The sequence below is a fragment of the Aspergillus caelatus genome (assembly GCF_009193585.1).
Source record: "Aspergillus caelatus strain CBS 763.97 unplaced genomic scaffold BDV27scaffold_358, whole genome shotgun sequence".
Taxonomy (NCBI): Eukaryota; Fungi; Ascomycota; class Eurotiomycetes; order Eurotiales; family Aspergillaceae; genus Aspergillus; species Aspergillus caelatus.
Genome location: NW_022475621.1, coordinates 1 through 21159, shown reverse-complemented (window position 1 = coordinate 21159; position 21159 = coordinate 1). Strand labels below are relative to the sequence as shown.

Here is a 21159-nt window from a genome sequence, read left to right as displayed (position 1 = left end):
TACTGTCAAGCCCCAAAACCTTCCACTTGAGACACCTAAGCGTAGATGTGATAAATGCCGGAGAGAGAGAAGCCCTATCGCAAACGAGTTTCATTGCTCTTGCCTTATAGAAGACGATGGACATCTTCCGGTCCACATCGAATCACTTCTTCTACTCTCCATGTAGAAGGCATAGCTTTTCCACCCGTTGGCTTGGCCTGAGGACATAGTCGACCAGGAAGACCACGGGAGAGCTTGAGCGTCAAAATATTGCCAATCTCGTTACAGGCCGTCAAGACCCTATTCAGATCCTCTACATTATGCGCAGCAGACACGCAGAAACGAACGCGACACTGCCCAAGTGGAACAGCAGGATACGGAACGACGACAACCGAGATCCCACATTTCAGCATCATTCGTGAGAATGCGGTCATCTTCCCCGGGTTATAGAGAATCAATGGAATTACCGGCGAATCGTCATGGCCATAGACTATAAAGCCCAGCCTCTTCAAACCTAAGCGAAGGTAATAGGCATTGAAAGCTAAGCGCTGTAGTCGCTCCTCCCCCTGACCTGGTACCAACTCTCCGGTTATAATTCGAAGAGCAGCTGATATCTGTGCTAACATTGCTGGGGCGATTGCTTCACCGTATACCACGCCTGCATTCACAGCTTGCAGCTTTTTCATGATGCCCCGGTCCGCTGCAATGTAGCCTCCGATAGCTCCGAATGATTTGGTCAGGGTTCCCATCATAATATCTACTTCCTTCGTGTCAATGCCAAAGTAATCACAGACTCCACGACCATGGGGACCGATTGCCCCGATAGAATGTGCTTCGTCCATGAAAAGGTAAAACTTATAACGATGCTTCAACTCAATAATGGCGGGAAGGTTACAAAAGGTTCCCTCCATAGAATACATCCCTTCAACAATAACCAAGATCTTGTCCCACGGGCAGTAGCCCATAGAAGTCGGTTGGCCTTGGGAGATGGCTTGTCGGAGCCTTCCCTCTAAGGCCTTCATATCGTTGTGTTTAAATGCAACGACCGATGCACCAGAAAGGCGTGCACCAAATCGCAGCGAGGAGTGATTGAGCTCATCCGAGATGATCAAGGAGCCTCGGCCCACCAATGCCGGGAGGATGGTAGCGTTGGTGCCGAACCCGGCTGAGAAAACCATTGCCGCATCCTTGTGGACGAAATCGGCCACCAGCCGCTCAACCTCGACATGTAGGTCAAGGCTTCCCACGTCTGCCCGGGTGCTACCTGCGCTGATGCCATGCGTGCGAATCGCCTCTTCTGCCCTGTCCGCGCAGGGCCCCTCGGACTGAGCGAAACCAAGATAGTTGTAGGAACTGAGGTTCAATGTCTGAGTGGTTGTGCCGGTGAAATGGAAGGTTCGATTGTGGTCACTTGTTTCTCGGTCAATCAGAGTGATGTACCGTCCGGGGACACCTGTTGTGGGACGATCAAGACAATCAGCTAGTCTCACTTTCATTCGTCGTGTATAGACACTCTCTCCGGCCGTAAACCACGGCGCGTATCCATTCCACGGCCTTAGATGACGATACCGTTTCTCACGAAAGTAACGGCCAAAAAGGTCGCGGATGGTGCCAATGATATGGATAACCATGTAACTTAGATATGTTGTGATGAAATAGAAATATGGAGGTTGCTCAACAATTGGGTCGCTCCAGAGCCGAGTGGTGTGGTGATTAGAATACCGATGGCTAGCATGACTGATGGGACCAAATTCCGTGTGGTGCTTGACCTGAGGATGTTTCTGCTTGTCATACAACGTGGGTTTCCAATAATCCATTTCAGTCTGCCTAGGCTATTGTGCATAAATTATAGTACACTATGGCTCAAAGACAAGAACGCGCTCTAATTAACGAAATATACGACCGTGCAAGAGAGGGAAACTCAGGGCAATCGGGACAATGGGTTGAAATTTGTACCCATCCTCGATAGATCACATACTCATACAGCCTTCTCGGACTGCTGGTTTCCGATCAAAACCAGTTAGACTAAAGGCTACAGGAATTGGGGACACAATCCTGGCCACGTCGACGCCGGGGGAGACGCCCCCTTGCTTGATGATGTTTTTAAAATTCGTGATCCAAGCACAACCTCCGCCTGGATCAGCTCCCACGTCTTCTCTCAATCCCAAACCACTACGATGGCCGATTCTCAAAGCGATCTGACAGGTGGCTGCCATCCCCTGATAGATGGATACAACACGCCGTATGGCTATCTACCTACCTTCGCTCCAGGTGCAGCATTCTGCGTATTGTTCGGCCTCTCAGCAGGCATTCACATGGTACAGGCAATATGGAAACGAACTTGGTGGACATTGCTCTTGACAGTGGGCTGCATCAGTAGGTGTGGGACTAACTCCAGGGGAAGCAACCTTACTTTACTTGGCTAACCATGTACATAACTATAGCTGAGGTTTTCGGATGGGCTGCTCGTATCTGGTCAACTCAATGCCCCTACAACTTGAATGCATTTCTGATGCAATTCTCAACTCTCATCATCGGTAAGCAATGTCACCCCCCATACAAAACGTATCAAAAAATAACAAAAAATTCAGCTCCCACATTCTTTAGCGCTGCGATTTATATTTTCCTCGGATGTTTCGTGCGCATCGTGGGACGGGCCTCCTCATATCTTGGCCCCAAATCCTATCTATGGACATTTGGTATCTGCGACATTATTTCCATCGTCATCCAAGGGGTAGGTGGTGGTATCGCCTCCGCGGATTCAAAAAAAATCGATGGTAATCTCGACAATGGAACTCATATTATGCTAGCGGGGGTAGTCTTCCAGTTGTTCTCCATGGCAATCTTCATGATATGCGCATGCGATGTCTTCTATCGGGTTTATTGCCACGACTTACCCGTGCCTAGCGGATCAGCCAACCTCTGGCTCGGAGTGTTGGTATCCACTACAACTTGCATATTTATTCGGTGTATTTATCGCACAGTGGAGCTGGGCCAGGGGCCAGGAGGATATCTTCTCCTACACGAGAGCTATCTGATCTCCTTTGATGCAGTAATGATGGTTCTTCTGGTGGCCATCTTCGCCATCTTCCATCCGGGCTGGCTCGTATCGAAAAAGGAATTTATACCGCTCGGTGAGGTTCAGCTATTGGATAGGGAAAGCAGGTCGTGATAGCCGTAGCGAAGTACTAATTAGACATTTGTCTCTTGGGTAGGACTTTTTTTTGGAAACAAAATAAAAAAATAAAAAATAAAAATGAGCCCTCTCCCCGTATCGCCTGATCTAGCGAATCTTGTGGCGCCGCTGGGGTTGTCATTTAGTGTTTCAGATGTATCATAAATATTGAAAAAGGCTGTGCAGATCATATTTCTGTGGGGAGCTGAAATTCCATGTCGCTGGCCTGCTCTCAGGTCTTCCAATCTAGTAAAGTTTATCAGCCCTTTTCGTCCTTAAAAACAAAAGTTAGAGCAAGGGATACATATTCCTTTTGGAAAGCTAACCCAGTGTCGATGTTTATCCCGTTCTCTGTGCGGCTCGACTCAAGAGAGCGAGCCCGCCGATTATTGAATCCGATCCAGTCGAATATCTGCGTCGGGACAAATCGCGATGGTGTTCATCAAAAATGAAATAGGCCTGCGAGAGCTCATTGCCTCAAACCAGCTGGGTAAGTCAATCTCCAGCACGAGGAATAAGATGAGATTGGTAACGATTACCTGCTAGCATGCTCTGTCTTGGTCCTTACTACTCATATATTCGGTGATATGGATGGCTTCGTTACAGTCATCCGATCGCCATATTTGTCGTGGGTATCTGGCCCAGTCCCTGTACAATCCCGTCATATCCTAGCCGATTGGGAGTTCTTATTCTTGTTCGGCGTTCTGTTTACGATTGCCCGCTCTGTCACGGCCGTTCAAATCCTCCAACCGGGGCTGCGATATGCGGGGTTCGACGCACAAGGCTCCTCTCACCTGGCAGCCCTGGGGTGGAAAGTACTATCCCGTGGCATCCTGATGCTGTATGCCGTGGTGGGTTGTAATTCTGAACCTAACAGTGTTCCATATCAAACTACTAATATATTCTATGTAGGGTCTATGGTACGAAAGCCCTGATCGTTTGGATCCTCGGTGGCTCTTTGACAACTGGCCGCTACACCCGATCTCCGAGTCGATGAAATATTTATTCCTGCTGCGCCTTGCATTCTATATCCATCAATGTCTGATCATGGTGGTTGAGCCCATACGAAGTGACTTCACCTCGAAATTCCTCCATCATATTCTAACATGCGCGGTGGTTATTGCGTGTTGCAATAGCCGGGCGTACTCATTATTGTACATCATTCTCCTGACCGCTGATCTTGCGGATATTCTCCTAGCTGTAAGTGGAAACCAGACTATCACTATCACCAAGGATCATGTGCTAATAGGGTTGCTAGTTTGTTCAAATCCTAAAATGTCTCAAGTATGAGAAGAGCCTCCGGCTGTCCCTCCTGGGCTTCATTTTTATCTGGATATTTACACGGCATATATTATTCTTATATTTCCACTGGGTGCTTCACCATGCTCTACCTCTGGATAGAGGCTGTCAAGTCGTGATTACAGGGCATATGATGCTCAACCCTGATGATCCGAAGTGGGAGCAAATCTCCCCCCAGACACAGCAAAACCGAAGCACGATATGCCTATCGCAGGGCGTCAAACTGTCCTTGTCTGGTATGTCAATTGTTTTGCAGTTGTTGTTCTTAATGTGGACTGTCGAATTTGTTCAAATTGCGGTGTACATGCATCGCAAATGTGTCTCGAGATGTGAGGAGAAGGATACCGAAAGGGAAAGGCAGTAGGCGGCTACGAGCAGCGACAGAATATGCATATCGTTAAACTCTCTCTGAAGGATATCCCTGTTGAAATGATGTTCTAGGTATTTGAAATTCCTCACGTATGCACAGCTTCATTCTTGCCATAGCGGAAATAATCCCGCATTCCATTCTCATGTGAAAGACCAAACCACGCTATCACCAGCAAGATTCTAGGCTCAATCTCCTATGCATTACATTCCATTGTTGGATCACTTGATAATACTGCCCAGTAGAGGTCTGATCCACACCCCCCTGATGCCATATTGGAGTAAGGGCTCAATACGTTCCTTATATATGTTCGAGGGGCGCAGGAGACAGCAATGTGATGAGAACACCTTTAAATAACTCACCCCCCCCAAAAAAAAGCAAGAAAGAAAGAAACGAAAATCTCACAAGTACAGTAAATTGACAAAGGGTATTATTTTGAACATCCGAAACGCACTGCTAACGTACGCCACTTCTGTTGTACAACAAAGCTAATGTATTCTGTAATAACCTTGCCTGCATGTATACACGTATAAAAGATTCGAAATTATTAGACGTATCATTCTACAGATACCCTGTGTTGAATCCTACCGGAGTTTCATATGTGTTGTCTTTCTTAGGTTAGCCTTTCTAGAGCAAAAGGCAATATCAGTAAATGACGATCACATCCAATCTGCAAAGGCAGAATATGATGTATCGTGTCTCCTAACATAGAGTTTCATTGTCACCCTTACATGATGTAAGTTATGTGTGAACGTCCAACAAGGTGTTACTTTTGCTCCTGCTCAAGGCATCGTCCCTGCTTCATGCTATTTGAGCAGCGGAAATCTTGCAGCTTCTTCCCACGACCATCTGCGTGCCCAATTTCCAAATTCCTTTCTCGGCTTTTCATTTCTTTTCATCTCCTTTCTTTTTCTCTTTGGTTTTATTTCTTATCATTTGTATATTCTGATTTCCAATTACATTTCTAGGGTTCTATACCCGCCAAAACCCCAACTAACAATATGAGTCTCAATACTAGTATCGATTCCCAGTACGCAAAGGTTGCAGTCGGAAGTGCCACCCTTGGTATTTTCCTCTTACTATTGCACCAGCTATACCGCAGACTGCTTCTCCCTAAGCCGATTCCCAACATTCCATACAATGTCGCAGCTTCCCAAAAGCTGCTTGGTGATCTCCCTGAGCTTAAAGATGAAATGGATCGAACCAGCGACATGAGGTCGTGGCTTCTGCGGCAGACAATCAAATTACAATCTCCTCTCATCCAACTATTTCTCGATCCCTTTAGCAAACCAATTCTCATTCTCAGTGACCCGCGAGAGGCACTGGATATTCTCCTCTACCGCAGTCGAGACTTTGATCGCGCCCCTATGCTTTATGATATCTTCTCAGGCTTAGCCCCCACCCATCATATCGGTATGAAGACTGGACCGGAGTGGAGAAGACATCGTGATTTGATCCAGCATTTGGTCACCCAGCCGTTTCTTCAAGACACAGCAGGGCCTGCAATCCATGCGTCTGCCTCCCGTCTTGTCAGGCTTTGGAGGGCCAAGGCTAGAGTAGCACAAGGTGCAGCATTCGCAGCTAAAAGAGATTTTCAATACATGATTATCGATGCCTTGATAGAGATTTGTTTCGGGAAGGACTTCCCCAACAATGGAGTCTCGTCTCAAATCGAACTTCTCGAAGCATACCACACACTAGCTCCCGATGTCAAACCTCAAACATCGATCACCTTTCCCGAGGCAAATCCTCATGAATTCATCTGCGCCCATAAGAAGATTACCGAGGCCATTGAGCATTGCGGACAGTCGGTATATCCCCGACAAATGTGGTGGGCGATGTCCAAGCTACCTCGTCTGGCCAACGCCCTCCGCATAAAACGCAGAGTCACCAGAGAGCGCTTAATAACAGCAGCCGCAACCATCGCCCAGAAGATGCCCTTGGCAGATAGCTCTGGGGCATGGTCATCCGCGGAGTTCATGGCTCACCACGAGAACAATCTTTCGCAGCAGGAATGTCGACAGCCAGAATACATTTCCCCTCCGATGGAAGATGAAGTATGTAGTATCTGCAATCTTTTTTCTTCTTCCAATCATATACTTATATCTAAGCGGTTGACTTTAGCTTTATGGATTTCTTTTCGCCGGGTCACATACCAATTTCATTACTCTAGCATGGGCGATAAAGACCGTCGCTGATAATCCCGTATCACAAAGTCGACTGCGAGACGCACTACGTGCTGGCTTCCCCGAAGCCGTGCTGGAAAGCCGTGCCCCTAGTCCCTCCGAGATGAGCTCTAGACAAATACCCTATCTAAATGCGACCGTGGAGGAAATCCTGCGTATTTGTCCCGCCACCCTCCTAGTTGACCGGGTAGCGATTCGCGATACAGAACTTCTGGGGTACCATGTCCCAAAAGGAACATGCATCTGGACAATCCCAGCCGGCGCAGGATTCACCTCCCCAGCCCACCATATCAGTGAGGAGAAGCGCAATGCTTCCTCACGTTCCAACGCCAAACACAGCCGACGCTCTGAGTGGTCCGGGGATGATATTGCCCAGTTCATCCCCGAGCGGTGGCTCCGACCGTCTGCTGAGAAGCACGGCGAGCTGGTATTTGATCCCAGCGCCGGGCCAATCCTTGCCTTTGGGGCTGGTCCTCGGGGTTGCTTCGGACGACCCCTGGCCTATCTGCAGTTGCGGATGGCTGTCGCCCTTTTCGTGTGGAATTTTGAGCTTCTGAAATGCCCGGACTCTTTGTCGAGCTATGATGCCGCCGATGGACTTTTTCACAAGCCGAAGAGCTGCTATGTTTCTTTGCGAGAGCTATCGTCATGAATTCATAATGGTCATGTTATATATACACTTTTTGTAGTCCCTAGGATCCTAGTATATATACCTAGTGATAAAGAATAAATAAGCGCTTGTTATAACTACTATCAGACAAGAAAGGAGAAAGGAAAAAAGTAAATAGATGCTAGATAAATGGTCGATATGTGCCACCTTTCTTTTATACTAATTAGTTTCTCAACCCCAGACATTATATTCGTGGCGAAAGTCATATAAATGCAATATAGGCAGACAAGTGCTGCCCTATTCCAATTTAAGTCAAGGACATCTGCCTTTGTCAGATGAACTTTAGTGATTTCATGAATTGAGGTATCTTGCTTAGATTGGTGGTCAGGGCATTTTCATCTACATTCGTGGCTCGGCTAGTAGCTAGCTGACGTTACAGTTCATTACACTTCAAAGTAGATCCCTTATAAGTTTCATTTTCCATGGGATGTATTTATCATCACTTTTATCAACCAAGGTCTCTATCGAAACTGCTATTTGTGGTAAATCCAACCGCACGATGTTCGGTATCCGGCCCGGGGGCTGCTGGGTCTCGAAAGTTCGGGCCGAACACCGTATCTCTCTGAGATGGCAATCATATCCAATGGCATTTCTTCAATTACTGAGGAATACCTGCTTCACGTTAGAATACTTCGGTTTGACTTTCGTAGAGACCCTTACCCCGCGCTATCAAAATTAGCGTGGATTACCGATAACGTTGCAATGTCAATTTTCAAGCCCCTGTAAGCTATATATTACAACGGTGCGACATGTTGAGGGGGAACTTGGTTTTTGTTCTAATCACTATATCCTTTCCTGTTATACTTGAATTACCTAGAATAGGTTGGTCTTTATCGGTATTTTCCTTCTATATTCTTCGACGAATATGACGGCAGACAGTACCCCTGCTACAGGGTGTCCAGATCGGACAACTAAGTTCGGTGTTTTTGGACCTAGGCCTGATGAAGCGGGAATGAAAAAGAATATCCTACAACCTGACTTTGCTCCCAATTATGGTTCGGATGTTCAGAGAGGCACAATTTCTGGCGCTGTCACCGATGCTAATGGTCTTCATCGTACATTGGGCAATCGACAGATCCAACTTATAGCAATTGGTGGCTCCATTGGAACGGCCATATTTCTGACTATAGGTTCAGCACTCACACATTGCGGACCTGGGAGCTTACTGCTCGCCTTTCTTGTCCACAATATTATGCTTGGTTTTGTCAATAGCTGTATGGCAGAAATGGCTGTTTATATGCCTGTTAGTGGTGGATTCATTCGGATGGCTTCCAAATGGGTCGACGAAGCATGGGGCTTTATGGCGGGATGGAACTTCTTCATCTATGAAGCTCTGAATATCCCATTTGAAATAACAGCTATTCACACAATTCTTTCTTTCTGGCGTGATGATATCCCAGCTGCAGCTGTATGCGCTGCTTGCATTGTTCTCTACGGGTAAGACGTCCTAGGTTCCATTTCTACCAACACCGCCCCTTTTCCCAAAACAGTCTCATCAGCTGGTTATCTAGCCTTCAAAAAGACACAATATAGACTAAACATCTTTTGATCAAACAGCTCCTTGAATATTCTTGTCGTGAAAATATATGGTGAATCAGAATTCTGGCTATCAAGTGGCAAAGTTCTCTTGATATTCATACTGTTCTCCTTCACATTTGTCACAATGGTGGGAGGGAACCCACATGGTGATGCATATGGATTCCAACATTGGCAAGGCCCTGGTGCATTTGCCGAGTACTTACATACCGGGGATCTTGGACGATTCGAAGGATTTCTGTCCGCCCTTTGGTACGCTGCATTTACCTGTGTTGGCCCGGAGTATATCTCTATGATTGCAGGAGAGGCTAAACACCCTCGTATATATCTAAAGTCAGCCTTTAAAACAGCTTACTGGAGATTTGGAGTCTTTTTTATCGGTAGTGCCTTGTGCACTGGAATCGTTGTTGCTTACAATGATCCTGCACTAATCGCTGTTGCTAATGGCGAGTCAGAGCGCTCCGGGGCAGCATCATCTCCATACGTTGTCGCAATGGAAAATCTCGGCATTCGTGTGCTACCTCATATTGTGAACGCACTTTTGATCACTACAATCTTTTCAGCAGGGAACACGTATGTTTATGCCGCTTCAAGAAGTCTATATGCTCTGAGTTGTGAAGGCAAGGCTCCAAGATTCCTACGAAAATGTACGAAGAAGGGTGTACCGATATATTCCTTTGCTGTGGTCATGGCATTTCCATTTCTCTCTTTGTTGCAATTATCGAACAGCTCTGCCACCGTCCTGTCTTGGCTTATCAATATATTAAGTGGGGCTGCAGTGATCAATTTCATTGTGATGTCTGCCACATATATATGCTTCTACAGAGCATGCAAGCACCAGGGGGTGGACCGCAGTTCCCTTCCCTATAAAGGCTGGTTCCAGCCATTCGCAGGATACATTGCCTTAATCTGGATGGTTGTCATTGCAGTGTGCAACGGATATTCGAGTTTCAATCCTTGGAGCCTCACCGACTTCTTTACCCATTACAATATGATTCTGCTTGCAATATTGACTTTCTTTGGATGGAAGATAGCGAAGGACACCACTCTACTGTCATCTGATATAGCTGATTTACGGTGGGAATCAGGAGAGATTATCACTTACGAAGAGACCACCACTGACCCTCCTGTGGGCTTCTGGACAGAAACCCTCCAGTTTCTACGGAAAGGTACTCGTCCTAGACTAGAAGCAGTGTGAGCCTCCTGGGTGTCATGGAGGGGAAGTGTGAAGTTCAACCGGACCTTCGCTTAAAAGCTAGGTGGAACACTTTCCTATGTCCATGGCTATAGGCTAGATCAAGAGATAGTTGACAGCAGATTTGAAGCAATTGGGAGATACTATCCCACATAAAATTTATAGATTTCCGAGATTCCACCACGTAGAGAAGCCTTCTGAAGTGTTCCTAACGCTGGATTCCGGAAGGAAGCCATCAGTGTCCCCAAATTGAGGAGTTTCGGCGAGGTCTGCCCAAGTCCACGAAGTATTGAACAAGTTCGGAGTCGGTGGAAAAATGTTATGTCGAATAACATTACCATTGGGAGGTGCCTGTGGCGTTGAGTTGGCTTTGTATGCCGGCAATCTTGCATCGTGCCCGAGAGTTGGGTCTACGATGACCGACGGTGGGGTGTCTGTAGTGCTGATCTCAAGGGTCGAATCTGGTTGCACCTCCCTAGCATCACTAGGAATGAGCGAGGCTACTGAAGGGCTTGAAAGCGAGGACACAGGCTCGGAGCTGGAAGTGGAGAATTGTAGAACTGCCCACATCAAGGGGACACTGAGTTGGATTCTAGACGGCGTCCTCTCCCAACCTCTATTGTCCAACGCAATCCGAGCCAATCTGTCCAGTGACAGAGCCTAAAATCATTAGTACGGAATGAGAAGCCACTATAATGGGAAGATATAGGCTTTAAAGAACACGAACCAATGTCTTACAGGCAGGCGAAAACACAGAAAAGCTTTCCAGAAACCTTTGACATTTTGCAAAGTCTGTTCTGGACTTTTGACTCAGCCGGGCATCAGTAGCGCAAGAAAAATAGAGATGTACAGTGGCTGCGATAGCGGCTGCATGCGCTAGAAAAGGATCATATATTTTGATCTGTTTTTCGTAAATCATGTCAATAGTGCGAACGATCCACGTAGCATGTAGCAGCACTAGCTCTGAGGATTTGCGCCAAAAAGTATTAGGAATTGCTAGATCATGATAACATTGGGACGCAGTAATGTATAAAAATGGATGGTTCATCACTGTTAATATTGAATGCCAAATAAATTGCATCTTGAGCCATGGCATCCAATAGTCTCTGTTCCGCTTCACTTCATCTGGTTGACGCTCATAAAATCTTACAATGTTATATCGATGACTCAAGGGTGCTTTGTTTTCAATATCTGTTAAATCAGCAAGCACTTTAGAATAGGCTGAGTCTATACGCCAAGGCTCCATTAGCTTGTTCCTAGAACAATCAGAAATATATACTCTGACTCGACTCCAAACCCATCCAAAGTGGATTGAGAGACTCCAAATGCCAATTTCTGACTCTGTAGCAGCAGTGCTATCTCTCGGGAATTCTGTGTCTTTGGCGTCAGAAAGGTAGTATGGACGCCAAATATCCGGTACTGTCTTAAACATCCCATGCTCTTCACTATAGAACTGTTCCAGAGCTTGAATGCTCCATATAAGCCTTTTCTTTCGCTCACTGGCAGGATCCTCGTTCAGTTGCATTGGACTATCTAACTTTGTAGACCGGCACAGTTGCAAACCAAGGCCAAGGTAGAATTGCCCATTATGTATATCACCATCTTCTTAATGTCAAATGATTGGTAGAAATAAGATACAATAGAGGGCTGTTACCTATAAATGCAGAGCACGCAAGCAAGCAGGTGCTTTCAATAGTTTCGAGCTTAGTTGTCTCATTTGCGAGGCGGAACATAATAGACCACCTAGCATATTTACCGTAGTTAGGTAAACTACTCTCCATTGAGAATCGCGCAGTGAGCTGTAGGATACTGTAAACAAGCTCACTGGGCAAGCTAATGATGTTTCCTAGGTCCTGGCGATCAAAACACCATATCGGCTGCCGGTGGAAACGCTCAAAGTAAAGATCAAGGCTATTTGAAATGGTAGATTCAGTAATATCTAGCTTTGGTAGATGAAAATCGGGTTGAGAGTTGATAAATTGCTGGGCTGGTTGCTTGGGATCATGTGAGGAGCGATGGTCTCTCAATGCTTCAGTATTTGTACTTGTCTGCAAGGTGGAAGAAGCTTTGGGTGAGTCCGAGGATGACAGGGAACCCAGCTCTTCGTCTTGGTAGTCGGAGGCACATCGCTGCTCTCTGTCACCCATCAAGAGGTCCACCTTCTTCTCGAGATCGGCCAATCGGTCCTAATTCAAGTGTTAGAACCCGTGACAAGATCCCATCTCAACCGTGGCTACCGGTGGTTGTGGCTTATCATAAATGCAGGGTTTCTTCAGCCGGACACAGCTTGAGCAGGCAGGTCTTTCCGAAGGACATCGTGTCTTTTTCTTTCTGTTCAATGTCAGGTTTCATATTGCAGCCGAAGGGCATAGAAAATGTCACCACAGACCTGCAGTTACGGCAGGCTTGACGTGCCCGTAGCCGCTCGCGGTTAGGCCCTCGGCGCATAGCGATTGCGGGCACGCTCCAGAACTAGAAGGGTATACTATTTCTTCGCACGCACCGTCTCCACAGTGATTCCGTGTTGGGGAAGGGCTCTAGTTGAATCAGCGGTGTTAAGCGTTGGGTGGATGGACATGGAATCCTAGGGAAGAAGAGTTCAGAAATCTAAGATGCCCAGAGATAAGCAGACTGTGAGGGGATTACTGATGTGATCGCACTTGGACCAATTAGATCCTACCGCACAGACAACCCCCGCAACGTTGCCTGTGGGGTGAGCTCTCTTTCTTGGCGCCTCTCTCTGCCATGGAGTCAGGAGAATCGGGCCGTGAGGTCGTAGCCGGTCACGTGGTCGGCTACAGCATCCGGCCGCAGTCGCAGGGTGCCCTAAACACCCACTCGTTTTCATTAAAAGGCGACAAGGCCTTGAACAGGGATGAATTCTTGTTAATTGGGAAAGATAATTCTCCCTGACTTTTTGACACCCGTCGATTTGAAGAGACAAGATGGCTACATTTGATTGGCATGCTGAAAGGGCCGACCTCTCCAATATAGCTCTATTGGACCGGGCTCCTGAAAGTGAAGGGATTGACCTCAGTGCACTACGTCTCTACAGACTGAATCGCATACGAAGTCAGATGACAAGATACGGCATAGGTGCTCTCATTCTCTCCGATCCTGTTAACATCCGTTACGCTACAGGCAGCCGCAACATGCAGGTCTTCAGCATGCGGAATGCACCGTCACGATACTTGTTGTTAACTCAAGACCGGTCTGTCCTTTTTGAATTCACGGGCTGCCTTCATTTGGGCCAGGGATATGAGACTATTGACGAAGTGCGGCCGTCAAGAACAGCGAGCTTTGTGGCTGCTGGTCCCAACATCGAGGAACGGGAAATCTTGTGGGCTAACGAGATGGGAGATCTGATTACAACGCTCGTGGGGAAATCCGCCACCATAGGTCTAGAGCGCCTAAACGCAAATGTGGCTATCGCGTTGAAGAACCTTGGCTTTGGGATTGTCGACGCTCAGAAGCCCGTCGAAATGGCACGGGCCATTAAATCAGCCGATGAGGTCAAGTGCATTATTGCATCCTTGCGTGCCACTGAAGTAGCAGTGGGTATACTGCGTGACACCATTCGTCCGGGAGTCACAGAGAATGCCTTATGGTCAGTTCTACATCAATCAATCATCGCCCAAAACGGAGATTACTGCGAGACACGTCTGCTCAGTGCAGGTCAACGAACAAACCCGTGGTTTCAAGAGGCGGCAAGTTATGTGATTGGCAAGAATGAGCTAATTTCCCTCGACACTGATGTCGTCGGGTGTCATGGCTATTATTCGGACTTCTCGAGAACCTTCCATTCGGGCCCTGATCCTCCCACCGAGGCGCAGCGAGAACTCTACAGAGTAGCACACGAGCAGGTGACCCACAACATGAACATTCTACGTCCTGGCTTAACCTTTCGTGAATACGCTGACTTAGCATGGGATATTCCGGAAAAGTACTACGCTAACCGATACTATCTCTCGGCACACGGTTGTGGAATGACAGGGGAATATCCATACCTCTATCATCGTGGAGACTTCCCGGATGCTGGATATGATGGTGTCATTGAGACTGGAATGGTTATCTGTGTAGAGAGCTATATTGGTGAGCAAGGTGGTTCTCAAGGGGTTAAGCTTGAGCAACAGGTTTTGATTACGGAAACGGGCATCGAGATCTTGTCAAAATTCCCATTCGAGAAAAGCTTCCTGAAATAGTACCGTTGTTGCTTGGCTGAGCAAGACGTAGTTTTGATTGACATTTAAAGGACAAGATTAACATCTATGCTTTATACTTTACATTTACATACTTGTAGGCCTATACCCTCGAAGCGTGGACTAGGAGCGTATATAGATAATAGAACTTATATACTCTACTATAGCTAAGGATCTATATCTAGTCTAGATATTCAATAGTTCTTCAATTATCCGTAGTATTCCTACTGTAATTTCAACTTTATTATATCAACAAGGAAGAATATGTATTCAGTGATAATATTAAATATACTCTTGATATGTCTACAGAACGCATATATCACAAAACAGCAAACATAATCCCTGCCATTACCAAGAATAGAGAATTTAGTATCTCGCGGAAACAGTAATATGATCGTGTTTGTTTCTGTAGCAGATCTATTGATGCTACGCCACTTCCCTTTCGAGGAATTATAAGGGAGTAGGCTACCTTGATTCAGAGCCCGTCTAATATAGAGTGGTCAACAATCCTGAGAAATATCCTGTTTCTTCCTGTAGCTATTACGGGAAAAGTCTTTTGGAAACCATCCATAGCTGTTCTTTTCTTGAAACATCAAATCCTGGTGCTTAATAAACACTCGGGTTCAAAGACCGCTCTGTATCCCGGGAATCGATCCAACTCAATGCCAAATGCAAGACTGCCGTCGCGAGCTATGATGGGTCATTGTCAAGGTTTTCGAGTGTATTTACTGAACATACAGTATATTACTTCAATTTAGGTGGAGTAACACCTATACCGAAATATATTTGTCTGTATTTATCTGAGGCCCGCTGAAGCCAAGGCATACTTCAGCGGGGTGGTAGGCGGGGCCGTGGGGGCAATTGTTAGTTTCTGCCTATTTCTCTCTATTAGTACCGAGGAATGTCGCTCTCTTCTCTCTAAAGATTGGTCTTCAACTATGAAGAAAGTGAAGAAATTCTTCTCTCAGCTTCAAAAGGAAAATTGGATGTACAGTCCTTGTCGGCCTCGGGGCTATTTATCAGTTGACCGCTCTGAACAAGTATCGCCGTACAAAAGACTCCGACGAATCTTTTGTCATCACAAGCGCAGTCGTTACGCTTCCCCAAACTACTGCTAGAAATTCAGGCCCCCCAAGACTATCAGGAACTCCATGTCGTGAGCGGTAATAGGTGGTTAGTTAGCGCCGCTTTGATTATGAGTTAGATAGGTATATCAATTGGTATTACTTCAGCTGTTGAGGTGACTATAATCTGAAAAGAGATAAAATGACACTATACAGAGTATATTGAATATTATCTATCAAGCCTAAACTAATAGCTGCTACCGAGGTCCTATCTGAACTCTACATGTCAGATGTATGCCGATAAATATAGGTTTGATTATGCTCCTTCAGTCTTCTGTTTTTTGCTGATCGAGCCAGGTACTTGGAAGCTATCAATTACTTTTATCCCGAGAATGTTCTCTGCTATTGTCAAACCCGAACTATTGTGTGCTCTCAGCGGACAATTCTTCCACAGCGTCTGGACAGAATCTGTTTGCTCTGTCTATTGTTCCCTCTGCTGCTATATTCTATCAATAACACCGAAGGTTGACAATTCGATGTAATTTTTTTTCTCTATTTACTAGCTGTTCACTACTTCTGGAATTCTGTATAGGATATTATACTTGGAATGAACTCTGTAAAAAGTCTTCAAATCGAGTTTACTTGTTGGAACCCGGATAACGAGTAGGATCCCGAATCAACTGAGCTGCTAGATAATCTCAAGCCGATAATAGCAGTTGTTGTTTCGATTTATATAGTTGACTTCTGCTGGGATCTTGGTAAAGATGAATGTATATGGGTGTTGGGAGATATACTTCTATTTGAGATTCGGTAAAAATACAGGATTTTATCATTTTCAATTATTGCATAATACGTCTATACCAGTAACTGAACCGCAATGTAGCCTATCACTTGTGGTGGGCTGAAAGCTCTCTCATAAGGCGAATAGATTCTCACCCTTCACCTGCCACTACCCCTATACCTTAGTGTCTGGGATACGTAGGTACATCCCGTCTCCCGGCCGGCTAATTGGTCCTGTTTTAATGTTCCTGTGTGTGCCGGAAAGTGCATAGTAATCTATCTATGTCTGCCAGCTGTTATCGGTGGATTAAGTCTACTATTCTACGTATCTATACCCGCTGGGTAAACAGCTATTGGCTACTAGACAGGGACTATTAGATATATTATAAACTGACTAGAATATATCTTCTCTCTGGAAAGAATTATTCTGAAATAACTGTATTAAACTATACTATTTTAGCTATATATAAAGATAAGGCTCTGTCTGATATAGTATAATTTATTAAATCTAGTAGTTTAGTTTTATAAATAGAGCTATTTTCTTATATTTTATTAGTTGAAATAGTAAATATGTCACAGATCCGATGATGACTCTGCTTGATGACTGTATCGTATACTCTGCCCGTTGTGCATATACAGCTCGGAGGCCGAACGGCGCCGACGGATCACATATCCGTTGACTTTTCAATAGCGTATAGTAGGTCCTTGTCAGTCTTATCTTGTTAGGCGAATAAGGGGCTTCTTCTGGATATAAAGTTAGCCTAAAGTTAATGGAAGAAGAAGGCAAGAATCAGTCTTCTGTCTGCCTGATATCTACTGCTTAGCTTTTAGCCTACGTACCCTATACCCTAGTCCGTGGCACCTCAGGGGCTGAGGTTGGCCTCCGGCCCTCCCATTGGCCCAGGTTTGGTGTTCCCGCGTGCACCCGGTACCGAAAGTGTGTGGCAATGCATCCGCGTCCGCCCCTTTTATTTAGTCAGCGGTCTTGCTCCGCTACTACCACTACTACCAATAGAAAGGAACGTACGCTGTTGTAAATCCATTGTATATTTACCGCGACAGTAATAATTCAGTAGATTATTGTATCCCAGAATCATGATTATTGACACTGGGGTATAAAGGATTTTACTGTACCTGGTAGTTGATCAAGTTTATTCCCGTGGTGTGATCTCCCGCGTGGTTTACTATTACAATGTGATGTGTAGTCAGATATATATATCTTATTATATTATATCCTATTTTCGTATCCCGCCCCCTGAGATTCGGGGAGGGGGGGTTTCTGTTTATGTTTCGATCCTATCTTAGTTGGTCAATTTTCCTTGATATACTTTTATATCTTTGATTCTCGAACAATGGATCTCTTCTTGTACAATCCCACATATCGTGTCTGGATCTGCGTCTCCTGCCAGTATACACTCTGTCCGCAGCGCCTGGAGGGCCATCTGCGGAGGCAACACGCCAAATATCCTACTGCGGCCACGCCAGCGCTTCGTCAAGCGGCCTTGACAGCAATGCTCCAGCGGCCCTGGCTGGATCCAGCCCAGGAGCCCTGCGTGTTTCCTGCTTCCAGTAGCTCCCCGGTGCCGGGCTGCCAGTCTTTCCGGGCCTAGGCTGCGCCCACTGCGAGTATGTTTGTCGATTGCCGTATACCCTGCGGAATTATATCGCGCGCACCCACCCGGAGACCCGGCCAGGCTGTCTCGGAAGTCGGCAACACAAGGGTATAGAATCGCTCGGACGCCCGGTTTATTGCCAGCGTTTCTTTGTAGGGGGCGCGGGCAGTGCCTTTTTTGAAATCCAGTCCTCGGCGCAGGCTAAACGGCTTCTCCAGAAACCGGATGGCATAAGCCGAGTAGCGTTTATCCAAGCCCAGGCCAATCTGGATCTGGACTGCAATCTGGCCGCGGACCAGGCGGACGATCAGCAGATTGTCAAGCAGCGAGACACTACCGAGATCTCCCCCTGGCTGGAGCTCACCCAGTGGCCAAAATATCTACACGGCCATTCCTTTCCCGCCGTGGCGGCCCTGGCGGCCCTGCCCCACGAGTGCCAGGAGCCGCTGCTGGTCCAGTTCAGCCAGAGTCTCACGCGGCTGATCGACCGCGCGTACCAGACCATCGAGGACCGCCGGGTGAACGAGTTCGACCAGATCCGGATCAACAGCTTCCTGCAGCGGCCCGGGGTCTGGGACCGCCCGATCCAGATCCACCTCAAGCCCTCCACCTACCAGCGCTACCGGCAGGTGTGGCAGCGCCTGATCTGCTTTGCCTACCGGACCAGCCGATCGTGCTCTACCACCAGCTGACGACGGCCCAGTTGGCCGCCCTCGACCGGATGGAGGCGTCCGCGCAGCGGCTCCTGCACGGGGACGGTTCCCCGTCCGCGATCCAGGCCCAGCTGGACAAGGCGTACCTGGCCTTCTCGATCGCCCTGCTCGACTATTCGCTGAAAGGGGACCTGTTCGAGAGTACTCTGGTTGGCTTCCTGGCCGCGCTGGGCGTCGACGCAGCCAACCAGACCTTTCACGAACCGTATGGATACACCGGCTATCTCTCGGGGCTGGTGAAGATGGTGCAGATGCTTGTCGTCGAGCAGGCGGTCCGGATGGCGGATGCCGGCGACGTGGCGCATCCCGCAGACGTCTTGGATGTGATGCGGGAGCGCTTCCTCCTCCACGGGGTGCGGGCCCCCTTTGGCTGGATCACCCGCCTGCGGACGTACGGGAAAAAGGTGCAGAATACTACAACCAGTCAGGGCTATATCTACTGGAGTGAGAATGAGCAGACGCTGACGTACAAGGAGCTGCGGCTGACCATGACGGGGTTTCGCCGCTTTATCCGGACGGAGATGGAGCTGGCCCAGGCCGATCTCGAGGAGCTCTTCCTCATCCACGAGGAGGAGACCCGGGAGAACATCGTCCCCGCCCTCCGTCTGGCCCAGCTGCAGGATGATCCGACGAAGAATACACGGGGCTGGAACTTCCTCCAGTATCCCCCCAACCGCGCGACGTTGGCGACCGGCGGGCCGCGGTGGTTGATAAACCGGGTCCTGACCAGCGACTGGCTCCGGGAGGAGTTTGTCGACGTGGCGGCCAGCGAGACCCAGGTGGTCTGGCACAGCGCCGCGGTCCATCGCTATCTCCAGCAGGTGGACAGCTTCCTGGAGCGGCTGCTGCTGCTGATCCATATCACTGCGGGCCAGCCCGGGCGGGCCACGGAGCTGCTCAGCCTGCGCCATATCAACACCGTCCATGGTCGCCACCGGAATATCTTTATCGAGAACGGTCTGGTCAGCACCGTAACCGTGTACTACAAGGATTACTCGGTGAGTAACTCGACCAAGATTATCTACCGCTATCTGCCCAGGCCGGTCAGCGAGCTGGTCGTGTACTACCTGTGGCTGGTAATACCGTTCGCCCAGAACCTGGAACGGCGGCTGTACAGCCGGCAGGGGAAGCTGTCGCCCTTTCTCTGGCCCCGCGGGGAAGGCAGCTGGGACCCCGATTGGCTGCGGACGGTCCTGCAGCGGGAGGCCCAGAGCCAGCTGCAGACCAAGATAAATATCCTCTCGTACTGTCACGCGGCGATCGCCATCTCCCGGGTGCACCTGAAGTGCGGTGGCTTCAAGCGCGACTACGGGACCGATCAGCCCGCGTTCAACGAGCAGGCCAGCCACGGATCCTGGACCGCGGGCACGGTATACGCGCGAGGTCTGCAGGAGGCTCCCGGTCACGTGGAGGCGCGACAACGGCAGTATCGCGCCATCAGTCGCGAATGGCACGGCTTTCTTGGATTTGAGGCGTCGCTGGGCCCGCGAAAGCGACCGGCACCGGTAGAGGAGACCGCACGGCCAGTCCAGACCCGCTCGGTGAAACGGCCGTGTGTGGTTATTACCGTGGATCCCGATATTATCGCCGAGTACACCGGGAAGTAGTCGGGATAGGGATTTCTCCTGAAAGAAGGTAGAGTTCCTACAATCCTTGTATATATATATATACATATCTCTATCTATCTATTGATTTTTATATAGATAATATAAATATTTTGTGTTGATTACCTTTCTCTACTTTGACTCGGAGATAAGATATAGAGTGTTCCGGATACGGTCTAGCGCCCGCTGGCGGACCGATAAGGTTTGGTAATCCGCCCGGCGGCCCTAGTCCCTAGTGGTAAATCCACCCTACCTAGATTCCCATTTTCCCGCCCGCTGATTCGTCCGTCCGTCCGTCCGTCCGGCTTTTTCATATTCCCCCCGTACTCCCGCCGCCCCGTGTGCGTGCCCCGAAGCCCCCCCCCCCCCAAGTCACTTGTAGAGCGCTGTAGCGATATTGTTATAGACATTCCGGAGAGCCATATAGACGCGTGTGATCCTGATAAATTCTTCGCGTTATATATATACGTGACTATTATATCTAATCTAGTTAATTAGTTAGAATAGATATTAATTTCTCTCCATCCCTTTTTTTCTTTCTATACTATACTAAAATCTGTATAGTCTATTGCTTGCTATCGACTATTCAATTCTATAAGATCAGCCATGGATCTCTTTCTATATAACCCAACCTACCAGATCTGGATCTGCACCGCGCCTCGGTGCCAGTACGCCATCTCGCCTACTACTTTAGTCAGCCATCTGCGGACACGCCATCGCTCCCATCCCAGCGCAGCCACCCCGGCACTCCAGCAGGCAGCGTTAACCGCTATGCTTCA

The 21159-nt window shown here is 47.9% G+C and overlaps 7 protein-coding genes across 7 annotated transcripts; 5 read left to right on the top strand and 2 right to left on the bottom strand.

Moving 5' to 3' along the window:
- Positions 1–104: 104 nt before the first annotated feature.
- On the bottom strand, positions 105–1796 carry BDV27DRAFT_169686 (serine palmitoyl transferase subunit; the record flags this gene model as incomplete). The annotated part of the gene is made up of 1 exon (XM_032075105.1): positions 105–1796. The coding sequence occupies one exon, from the start codon at positions 1794–1796 to the stop codon at positions 105–107; it is 1692 nt and encodes a 563-aa protein (XP_031921247.1).
- Positions 1797–2156: 360 nt separating this feature from the next.
- BDV27DRAFT_169685 (RTA1 domain-containing protein) lies at positions 2157–3151 on the top strand (the record flags this gene model as incomplete). Its single annotated transcript, XM_032075104.1, has 3 exons — positions 2157–2355; positions 2424–2516; positions 2571–3151. The coding sequence occupies 3 exons, from the start codon at positions 2157–2159 to the stop codon at positions 3149–3151; spliced, it is 873 nt and encodes a 290-aa protein (XP_031921246.1).
- A 320-nt stretch (positions 3152–3471) lies between these two features.
- Positions 3472–4817, top strand: BDV27DRAFT_169683 (uncharacterized protein; the record flags this gene model as incomplete). Its single annotated transcript, XM_032075103.1, has 4 exons — positions 3472–3644; positions 3701–4005; positions 4067–4354; positions 4413–4817. Exons 1-4 carry the CDS (start codon positions 3587–3589, stop codon positions 4815–4817), a joined length of 1056 nt encoding a protein of 351 aa, XP_031921245.1. The 5' UTR covers positions 3472–3586.
- A 986-nt stretch (positions 4818–5803) lies between these two features.
- On the top strand, positions 5804–7658 carry BDV27DRAFT_169680 (cytochrome P450; the record flags this gene model as incomplete). Its single annotated transcript, XM_032075102.1, has 2 exons — positions 5804–6877; positions 6945–7658. The coding sequence occupies exons 1-2, from the start codon at positions 5822–5824 to the stop codon at positions 7656–7658; spliced, it is 1770 nt and encodes a 589-aa protein (XP_031921244.1). The 5' UTR covers positions 5804–5821.
- Positions 7659–8628: 970 nt separating this feature from the next.
- On the top strand, positions 8629–10410 carry BDV27DRAFT_150684 (amino acid permease/ SLC12A domain-containing protein; the record flags this gene model as incomplete). The annotated part of the gene is made up of 2 exons (XM_032071261.1): positions 8629–9113; positions 9234–10410. 2 exons carry the CDS (start codon positions 8629–8631, stop codon positions 10408–10410), a joined length of 1662 nt encoding a protein of 553 aa, XP_031921243.1.
- Positions 10411–10509: 99 nt separating this feature from the next.
- BDV27DRAFT_138125 (uncharacterized protein) lies at positions 10510–12984 on the bottom strand. The gene is made up of 5 exons (XM_032069160.1): positions 12797–12984; positions 12645–12738; positions 12062–12593; positions 11135–12009; positions 10510–11067 (listed from the first exon to the last, which is right to left on the bottom strand). Exons 1-5 carry the CDS (start codon positions 12853–12855, stop codon positions 10567–10569), a joined length of 2061 nt encoding a protein of 686 aa, XP_031921242.1. The 5' UTR covers positions 12856–12984; the 3' UTR covers positions 10510–10566.
- Positions 12985–13274: 290 nt separating this feature from the next.
- Positions 13275–14609, top strand: BDV27DRAFT_169677 (M24 family metallopeptidase; the record flags this gene model as incomplete). The annotated part of the gene is made up of 1 exon (XM_032075101.1): positions 13275–14609. The coding sequence occupies exon 1, from the start codon at positions 13353–13355 to the stop codon at positions 14607–14609; it is 1257 nt and encodes a 418-aa protein (XP_031921241.1). The 5' UTR covers positions 13275–13352.
- Positions 14610–21159: the final 6550 nt, after the last annotated feature.